General features: G+C 55.8%; 2 protein-coding genes across 3 annotated transcripts in view; one reads left to right on the top strand and one right to left on the bottom strand.

Annotated features, from left to right (window-relative positions):
• Positions 1-3,058, top strand: part of PCID2 (PCI domain containing 2) — a 20,235-nt gene extending 17,177 nt beyond the window's left edge. For both annotated transcript variants that reach the window (XM_028497688.2, XM_055089351.1), the window contains 4 exons: positions 983-1,056; positions 1,208-1,333; positions 2,056-2,179; positions 2,457-3,058. In XM_028497688.2, the coding sequence (XP_028353489.1) occupies positions 983-1,056; positions 1,208-1,333; positions 2,056-2,179; positions 2,457-2,546 (414 nt within the window). In that variant the 3' untranslated portion in view covers positions 2,547-3,058. The remainder of the gene's footprint in view (positions 1-982; positions 1,057-1,207; positions 1,334-2,055; positions 2,180-2,456) is intronic.
• A 2,523-nt stretch (positions 3,059-5,581) lies between these two features.
• On the bottom strand, positions 5,582-6,787 carry LOC112062608 (vitamin K-dependent protein Z). Its single transcript, XM_055089383.1, is given in 6 exon segments — positions 5,582-6,020; positions 6,022-6,076; positions 6,079-6,244; positions 6,247-6,335; positions 6,338-6,591; positions 6,726-6,787. Coding segments are annotated over 6 exon segments (792 nt in total). The 3' UTR covers positions 5,582-5,854.
• Positions 6,788-10,094: the final 3,307 nt, after the last annotated feature.

Here is a 10,094-nt window from a genome sequence, read left to right as displayed (position 1 = left end):
AGGAACCTGGGTCCCCTGCATCGGCAGGCGGACTCTCAACCACTGCGCCACCAGGGAAGTCCTGGGCAGATGTTTTACAGCGCAGCCGGTGGTGTGTGATGGGTCACAGTCTGAGCTGCACATGAGCACACCCCAAGAATTGAGGAGGAATGAGCCTTGGGTGTGACCCGAACTACTGTTTCCGTGACTGGCACCTCCAGATCCTTCTGGAAAGGCTTGCCTGTGTTTCCTTTCTCTTGAAGTTCCCTAACTTAAAAGTTTGACATATATAAGACAAGTAAAATAAGTGCATGTTATTTTTGTTTCCCCTAAAAAATCTAAATTTATAGAAATGGATTAACCAAGAAAGAAAGAGGTCATTCCAGCCTGTCTGTAGGTATCTTACTTGGTCACTGAAAATTATTTTTGATATATGTAAAGAAATGACAAATAGCTAGCAAGTTATTTGACTAAAACATCCTCAAAGTAATAGATAGAGCTTCCTTTCCTCCCATTTAAAAATTTTTAAAAATTATCAAAACAACACACACATACTTACCTAGTTCAGGGCGACTTGTAGTGGGAAAGAGAGTATCACACCTTCCTCCCCACTGCTAACCTGACTTCATGGGAACAACCAGTTTTAGATTTTTCAGCTGGTTCTAGAAGCTCTTTCTTAATTCCTAAATTGTAGCCTGGTATTGCTTCAGGTGTCACCCGCCTCCTATGATACAGTACTGAGGTCGAGATCAAGGTCAGACATCACTAATGACAAAACCGTGTTTTGGCTAGGTTTTCTGATTTCCAGACCAGCGTTGGTTTTTTTTTTTTTTTTTTTTTCCCCAGTAGACTAGGATGCTTTCAGTTCTTGTTCAGCGACTTAGCAAGAAAGCCTAAGAAACGCAGGTTGCAAGTTTTTAAAACTTATTTCCTTGATAAGAGTTTTATCAAAGACAATTTGGTTAAAAGTGAAAGGGTTTTAATTCTGGAAATTTACTCTTAGGGTCACATGCCAACCATTGAGCTCCTGAGAAAGTACCATCTCATGCAGTTTGCGGAGGTGACCAAAGCTGTGAGGTAGAGTATTTTTCCTTTTCCATTTGAGACCTCTTAGAAGATAAAATCAGCACAAACGTCCTCGTGTTGTGAGAGAACTAATGGCGTTTTCGATGTGCTCTCGTCCTGGACGTTGTTCTGACTGTGTCTGTGCGTCTGTCCCGCCGCCCAGCGAAGGCAACCTCCTCCTGCTGAACGAGGCTCTGGCCAAGCACGAGACCTTCTTCATCCGGTGCGGCATTTTCCTCATCCTCGAGAAGCTGAAGATTATCACCTACAGGAATCTTTTTAAGAAAGTGTAAGCAGGGTCCTTTCTTTTTCATCCTGTGGGATAAAATCCATCTTCCGCAGCCCGCGCGCACTGCCCTGGGCCCTGGCGCTACGGCTGCACAAGTGAGGGAGCGGAGGTCTGCCCGCCCTTGTGGGAGGAGTAACTGGGGTTGCGGTGAAGACCTTGTAACAGGCGTTTTAGCGCCAGCCCTGAGAGCCAAGCGTTTCCCATTTTGCCGGAGAGTGTGGGACCCACTGCCCGTGTCCTCTGTTGGTGACCCGCTGACCCTCCCCACCACCCCTGTCCGTCAGGAAGTTGTTCTTTTCTTCCGTGTCACTCTGGAAGTTGACTCTTCTCTGAGGCCTGATCCCAGCAGGATCTCAGTTAAACTTCAGTCAAAGTCAGACTTTTTCTGGCTGCGAGGAATATATCAAAATTAGCAAGGACCACAGTTCATCACACCTGAGACACTGTCCATCGTAAGGTGCTTCTCGATTTTAAGGATGTTAAAATGTGAGAAACCGTGCATCTGAGATTCAAGCAAATATTCAGTAAACGTAAAGTATATTTGTACTAGTGGCTTTTTAAAATTGGAAAGTCAGAATTAAAAGCTCTTATTTTTCAAGTGTATCTGGCAGGTGGGAGATGCTTTGTTCCTCTTGAACAGAGGTTTCTCAGTAGATGTTTCTCCTACTGACTCCGTCCTCACAGCCCGTCCCTGATGAGCGTGAGCTCTGTCCCTCTTCCAGGTACCTGTTACTCAAGACACACCAGCTGTCTCTGGATGCGTTCCTGGTTGCCTTGAAGTTCATGCAGGTGGAGGACGTGGACATCGCCGAGGTCCAGTGCATCCTGGCCAACCTGATCTACATGGTGTGTGGCCACGCCTCCCCTGGGCCCCGTCTTCGCCGGGAGCTCTGACGCCTTCCTTGTTCCCAGAGGGCTCTGTGCGGGCGGGGTGGATGCACACGGCACATATTTCTCTGTTCTCCCCTGTGCGTGTTCATTCGTTGTCCTTCCAGGGAGCTGACTGCACGGTGACTGCGGAGTGGGGGGGGATACTTGTGCCACAGCGCCAGGTCCTTCACCCCCGCAGGCTTGACGAGACCCGGGCCCAGAAACATAGGCCGCCTCTGCTCTTCTCCCACAGGGTCACATTAAAGGCTACATCTCGCACCAGCACCAGAAGCTGGTTGTCAGCAAGCAGAACCCGTTCCCCCCGCTGTCCACGGTGTGCTGACCCCGGCCCCGAGGACAGGGAGCGGGGGCATCCTGGTTCTCATCCTGCCGAGAACTCGTTCTCTGTAGCTGGAGTCTCTGGGTCTTTTCCTGGGGATGCTGAGACCTCAGTGTCTCTGACATCACGGCTGACGAATATGCATCTCACAAAGGCCTGGAATCCCCTTCTCAGAAAGCGCAGCCATCTCTGCTGGCCCTGGAGTGCTGGTGACACTCACGCGAGGGACACGGTCTCCGAGGCAGCTGTTTCCTTCTCATGAGTGTTGTTCATGAAGGCATCTTTTAACTCTTTCTATAAAAAAAGGTGATCTGAATTTATACAAAAAGGTGTATTCGATCTGAATTTATACAAAAAGGCGTATTCCATCTGAATTTATACAAAAAGACGTATTCTTTACTATATCTTCTGGGATACGTCTATTTTTATGTTAAAGTTGAACATTTTGTGTGATCAAAATGCTGGGTTAACGTAATGCTTCTTTTTACAAGCTGAATTTACTTTGATTTAAATTTTCCAGGTGTCATAGCTGTTTTTTCAGAGTATGTGTATTTCCTCTGTCTATGCAAAACTTACTAAAGAAGGAAATGTCATGGACTCTAGTTGCTCATCGCTGCAAAGGCACCAAACCTGGAGGCTGCTCGTGCCCTTTGCGCGGAGAAGAGCCACTGTGGGACGTGGAGACACACACACACACACACACACGAGCCACTGTGGGACGTGGACACACACACACACACACACACAGAAGAGCCACTGTGGGACATGGAGACACACACACACAGAAGAGCCACTGTGGGACGTGGAGACATACACACACACACACACACACACACAGAAGAGCCACTGTGGGACATGGAGACACACACAGAGAAGAGCCACTGTGGGACATGGAGACACACACACAGAGAAGAGCACACACACACACACACAGATGAGCCACTGTGGGACGTGGAGACACACACACAGAGAAGAGCACACACACACACACACACACACACAGATGAGCCACCGTGGGACGTGGAGACATACACACACACACACACACACACACACACACACACACACACAGAAGAGCCACTGTGGGACATGGAGACATACACACACACACACACACACACACACCCCCGCCGAGGCCTCCCATCTGTGCCCCCCGCGTCAGCTGCCCCAGCTGCCAGACCGACTGTCCCGGTTGGCTCAGAAGTGTGCAGTGCTCCTGGCCTCTGCTCCACGTGGCTCATCTGCAGGGCTGTCCCGGGCTGCACGAGTGACCCACCCTGAAGGCGCGTCGGCCCCGGGCTCTGGCGCTCAGCCGGGCTCCACTGGAGAGGCCCTCTCCAGTCGGATGGAGCCGCATTCCGAGAGCGAGGACCCCCAAAGAAGAGGTGGAACTGGATCCACTTCTGTGAGCTGGGCTTCCGAGTCAACAGTGTGACCTCCGCCCTGGGCATGTCCAGACTTGGGCGTGGGGACGGGCGGTGTGGAGGGGACGGCCTGCCGTGGGTGTCAGGCCCCACGCCGCCTCCCCCCACCAGTTCCCTGAGCAGGAGAGCGGGGCCTGGGGGAGGCGCAGACGGCCATGGTGAGACAGTCCGCGTTTCCCGGGGCGCCGCTGTCACGGCATCGCTGCTCCGCGGGGCCAGGCACACCCTCACGGACGAGAGCTGCGTCCCTGCTGCGGGGTGAGCACTGGACTTCTGGGAGCGTGCCTGGATTTCCTCGCATAGAAAGCTGGGCATTTCCAACACTTTCAGGTAGTTTCTTGAACAATAGAAAATCAGGGACTGACTGTGAACCATAACAGGAGGTCGTACTTGGCAATGAAAGAAACAGAACCTCGGGCGCGAGCATCCTGCATTCCCACTGGTCTGGAGGCCTCTGTGTGGAGCGGCCGGCCTGGCCTCGTGAACACAGGCCTGGCGTGGTCGTTCGCACTGCCCCCAAACCTGGAAGCAGACGGTCTGTACCCGGGCGTGAATGGGTACGGCCATCTAATCAAGTTCCCTTTTCTGGAGTTTTATTGTTTCGATTTGCTTACGTCGTGTGGTTTCCAACCATTTATTAAGTTATACACGTGACTAGGGCAGTTTTCATTTCGCATGGCCCTCTGAGTCTCAGCTGCGTTGCCGGCCTGTAATCTTTCTCTGCAGTGGTCCTTGTTTTTATAGAGCCCGTAAATGCTGTAGGGAGATTCTTACCTCTGCCTGTGCTGTTTGTCATAATTTCCAGGTAGGGCTTCTACTCTAGCAAATCCAGATTTGTAGGGCAAATTAATGCCATCAAAGAGATTGCAGGTATCTTTCCAGAATTCTTTATGTAGAAGTTGCAGCGCTCATCCGCTGGATTTTAAATCCTTGGTAGCCATTCAAAGCAGTGGCCTGATGACCTTATGACAGTTTGAAGATAACACAGCCACACTCCAGTAAGACTTCAAAGCCCACTCCTGTTCCTCCACTGCCCTGTCCGTTAGTTTGCGTCAGATTCACATATTTATTTTTGCCAAGGGCCTTTCAGAGAAATGGGCCATTCAGAGAAATGGGCCAGCGCATCTGCAGATTGGCCAAAAAAAGGCTAACTCTGGGGTTGAAGTATAATATCAGAAATGAAACAAGCATCGTGTTTAAGGATTGTTACTTAAAACTCTGAATTGTGTTTAAACTCCGTTCTCCGGCGAGGAGAATGTATAAGTCACCGTTTTAACCCCTTAAAACAACCCTCCTTTCCCCAGCAGCGCGTCCGGAAGGAGCCCCCCCCCCCACGCCTGTGCCTTTGGCGGGAGCTGCCTTCAGGCCCCGCCGTGGCGGCCACGGAGCTGTCAGCCGTGAGAGCCCTTCCCTCCCTCGGGGGAACCGGGCGCCTCCGGCGTAGAAGTTAACTGGGAAATAGACGTGAGGTGCACCCACGCGCTCTCGCCTGCCGCTCGGGTCTGCGGGAAGCGCGCTTCGGGCTGGGCTCGCGGTCCGTCTGCGTGGGTGGAGGCGGCGGCGGCGTCACGGGGCCGCGGGGCTCCCGCGCGGTCCCTGCGCCGCCCGCCTCGTGGGGCTGCGGCCCTTTGGCCCAGCCGCCCCGCTGCTCCCGGCGCGGGGCCGGGCCCGCGCAGAGGCCCGCGGTTGGCCTTCCAGCCCCTCGCGCTTCCCGCTCCTCTGCCCTCCCGGGGCAGGCGGAGGTCGCTGTGACGCCGCCGCCCCCGCGACCGCTCTCGGACTGAACCCCTCTGTGCCCTGGCGTTGCGGGAAGGCGCCATTCGGTGCCGGCAGGTCTGCTTTTATTGCCGGCCGCGCGCCCCTCCCCCCTCCTCCGCGGGGCTCTGCTCAGACGAGGGGTCCCGGGGGGGGGGGCTGGGGGCGCTGTCGCCCCAGCACCGGCTCCCGTCGTCTGTGACCCTGGTCGCCTCTCCGGCTGGCGGAGCTCGGCTGCTGCGTGACTCGCCGGAGCCAGAGCGCGTATCTGGGGACCTTGATGAGCAGGAGCGGCGCCCAGGAGGCCGCTGAGGAACCAGGCGCCGCCGTGCTCCCGGGCCGCCGCGCCGCCCCGGCCGCCGCGCCCCGCTCGCAGCCCGTCCGCGTGCTCACCGTGGCGTTGAGGGCCCGGCCGCACTCCCCGGGCTCCACGTGCGTGACCGGCAGCCGCGCGGGCTCCAGCTCGGGGCCGCGGAGGGTCCAGCCGCCCAGCACGCCCGGCCGCGGGAGGAGGACGCGCTCTCGGCGAAGTCGGCCTCGGCAGTGCAGACGGGCCGCCCGGCGTCGGGGCAGCGCACGGGCCGCGCCAGCTCCAGCAGGGCCACGTCATTGCCCCCGTGTCCGCCTCGAATCTCGTGTGCACGTGGACGCCCTTCACCTCCACCGCCGGCGGGGCCTCGCGCGCCCGGCAGCGGGAACCTGGAAGGAGGCCGGGGTCAAGGTGACTCCGTGCGCCCCGCCGCCCGGCTCCTGCGCGCAGGGGACAGGGGCTACCCCACGGAGGGGCCTCTCCCACACTCTCCTCTAGGAAACCCAGTGAGGGGGGCGCGGGCGCGGAGCGCAGTGTGGCTGCTGAACCGGTCAAAAGACTAGGAAGAAATTAGGAGGAACCTCTCCAAGCCAATCAGAGCTTGGCTTTTCAGATGTCATTTTCTAGGCTGACGTTCTGTTGACTGAAAAATGTCTGGGGATGGAGAGTATATTTGTGGGTCCTGGGAATCACCGTGGAGCAGTTTCACAGCACAGCCCAGGCCCGGGGGTGCACAGGGATCTGAGCTGCTCCATGTCAGTGTCAAATTAAGTGACAGTTTCATCAGCTGTGATTTCCTCCTTAGACTAAATATTCCACATTTGTCTGCTTGCTGTGCCCAGAGTTCCACTAGGTATCCCCGTTGCTTTACGACTTTATGAGTGATCTCACTAGTAGGAAGATAAGCTCAGTCTGTATTGCATTAGAAGCAAAAATTCTAGATTAAAATTTTTATTTCTACAAAGGATAGTTTTTACTTCCAATGTGATCTTATAAAAATGAATGATAGCGCTTCCCTGGTGGCACAGTGGTTAAGAATCTGCCTGCCAATGCAGGGGACACAGGTTCGAGCCCTGGCCCGGGAAGATCCCACATGCCGTGGAGCAACTAAGCCCGCGAGCCACAACTACTGAGCCTGCGCTCTAGAGCCCGCGAGCCACAACTACTGAGCCCACGTGCCACAACTACTGAGCCCACGTGCCACAACTACTGAAGCCTGCGCACCTAGAGCCCGTGCTCCACAACAAGAGAGGCCACCGCAATGAGAAGCCCGCGCACCGCAACGAAGAGTAGCCCCAGCTCACCGCAACTCGAGAAAGCCTGCACACAGCAACGAAGACCCAACGCTGCCAAACCTTAAAAGATAAATAAATAAATTTATTTATTTTAAAAAAAGAATGATAAAATACTTGTTTTCACACTAATGTTTCTGTACAAGAGTGAACATTTTGCTGTTGTCAGTACAAAATTGTCCTGTATTAGAACACCTCCACAGAAGTCTTCTCCTTCGGAATTTGTTAGTTTTACCTTTAAAAACCAGACAATAAAGAGTTGGTGCCAGTTTGCAGGATTCAGGACAGTATAGTGTCGTGGTTAGGAATATGGGCGCACACCCCTCCAGCGAGCCCAGCCCAGCCCACCCACTGCTGAGGCCGCCTCAGCGCGCGGAGTGGAGGGGCGAGAAGGGGTGAGTGATGGACACTTGGAAGATGGACGCTCAGGAGGACAGGCAGCAAAGGGACGGTCCCGCTGGGGACAGATCCCCACCCCCACCCCGCCTCTCACTTGATGTCCCCTCCCTCGGTCCTTTCGGGTCCGGTGGTCACTGAGCTCTCTCCGGCGTCTGGCCGGGCCTCCGCCCAGCGGCCGAACGCTTCTGCCCGGCTCCACCTGCTCGCGAGCAGCAGGGCGAAGCAGACGCGTTCCGCACATGCGCACACGCGCGCGCACGCGGGGCTGAGGCAGCCCCTTCACCAAAGGGCCCTGTAAAGCTCTCTGTCGGCCATGGTGGTCGCTGTGGTTACTGGGCACTTGAGATTGACTGGTCCAAGCCAGGATGTGCTCCAAGAGTAAAAGGCTGTACACCCCAGAGGGCAAAGACTTCGTAGAAAGAGAAAATGTGACTCATTTTTTACTATTCATTACATGTTGAGATAATATTTAGATGTATTGAGGTAAGTAAAACACACTCTCAAAATTAATTTCACCTGCTTTTACTTTTATGCACGTGGCTACTAGAAAATTTAAGTTACGTCTGTGGCCGATATTGTGTTTCTATTGACAGGGCTGTTCTAAAGGACAGACGAGGCAGAAGGGGCTGATCTGCTTTAGGGGCCTGGGATGCAAAGAAAATGCAAAACGTAGGTAAATCCAAACCCATGTTGGCGATATGATTAAAAATAATACTTATTTTGTGGAGTTACTAAAAAAGCAAGAAAATAATAAAATATTGATCAAAATAGCAGATGAGCCTGGTGGGAGGTGCTTGAAATAATTTGGGAGAAGGGCAAACATAATAACTTCAGGTATTGCTAAGTTAGACATGAAAGTTTCAGTGTCAAGAGTGATCACTGGATGAATAGAAATAGAATGTTTAGCTTCCAAACCAGGCAAGCGAGAAACAGGAAAATAACAGAAATGGTGCCAAAGAAGAGACGTTTCCCGAGCATGGCAGTGGAGCTGGACTCCGGCCAGCTGGTTGTGAGCAGGGCCCGGGCCTTGCCTTCGCTCTGGACCCATCATGTCTGGGAGCCCACCCACCCGCAAGCCTGAGTCAGAAAGGACGCCCAAGGTGGGCGCCTCGCGGGGAGAGGAGGGCGAGGAGGGCGAGGAGGGCGGTGCGGACGGGAAACCAACCCCCGCAGAGAAGCCGTCCGCGGAGGACAGCGGGTTTACTGGATATTTTACCGGATAATTCATTCAGTGTCCTCAGTAGAGGCTTCAGTCCTGTCTTTTTCTGTTTAAGGCGAAGAGAGGGGAAGACAGAGACATGAAAGGCCGAGGCCCAGAGGGTCGGAGCTGGGGCGGCTCCTCGGGAGGAGGTCGGAGGTCGGAGGTCGGAGGTCGGAGGTCGGGAGCCGGGCCTGGACCGCGGCCAGGGAGACACAGCGGCAGGTTTCGCCGTCAAGGAAAGCAGGGCACCTAGGGCGGCACAGCGCGGTGGGGCTGTCTTGGACAAGCCGGTCACAGAGGCTCCCTGTGGGGGGGGTAACCCGAGCAGAGCGGCAGCGACCCCCTGCCCGGGGCGCTGGGGCAGCCGTCGAGGGCCGGCGGGGCCCCTGGAAGGGCTGCGGAGCCCACCACCTCCCGGAGGGACCAGCCCTCCTGGGGCGCCCGGTGCCACGGGGAAGCGGGCCCGGGGGGCGCTCGGGAAGAGCCTCGCTCGCACCATGAGGGGGCAGATACCCTGACCTCCGTCTGCGGGGGCAGCAAACTCGTCCCCCCTCACCGAGCGGGTCAGCTCGGGCCCCCCGTGGGCGCTCTGCCTCTGTCCGTCTCAGTCTCCGACTCTCTGTCTGTCCCTGTGTCTCTGTCTGTCTCCCTCCCTCCCTCCCCCCGCGGCCCGCACACCGGGCTTCCCCCTGTTAAGAGGCCCCTGACGAGAACCCGCACGGTGCCCTCTCTCCCCGCATCCTCTTGGTTTCCTTCGAAGGCTCGTGTAGCGTGTTTGCCTAGCTGTTTTGTTCTTTCTGACGTGGGCACCTCGGCGACCAGGGCTGAACCCCGTTCTAGGCAGGAGCCCTGCTTCCCGTCCGCGTCGCCGGTGAGGACACACCCCCACTGGGTGATGCGCCCCGGGCTCTCCTGACGCAGAGCTACCCCGTCCTGTTTGCAATTCAAGTTGCGCCCGGAGGGCGATGCTCGGGATGACATTCCCCAGGGCCCTGGTACCTCTATCAGGGTCTCGTGGTGGCTGCAGTGAGGGTCCTTGTAGAACGGAAACATCACCCTCCGGCCCCGAGGGCCGGGGGCTGCACCTGCGGCGGGCGGAGGCCTCCAGGGACCCTGCGTCTGCAGGTCTCCAGGCTCTCTAAGCCCGCCCCTCCCCCTGCCACCCCGCCG

This window comes from Physeter macrocephalus, chromosome 13 (genome assembly GCF_002837175.3).
Source record: "Physeter macrocephalus isolate SW-GA chromosome 13, ASM283717v5, whole genome shotgun sequence".
Taxonomy (NCBI): Eukaryota; Metazoa; Chordata; class Mammalia; order Artiodactyla; family Physeteridae; genus Physeter; species Physeter macrocephalus.
Note: the sequence above shows the minus strand (reverse complement) of the source record. Positions and strands in the feature narration are given on the sequence as shown.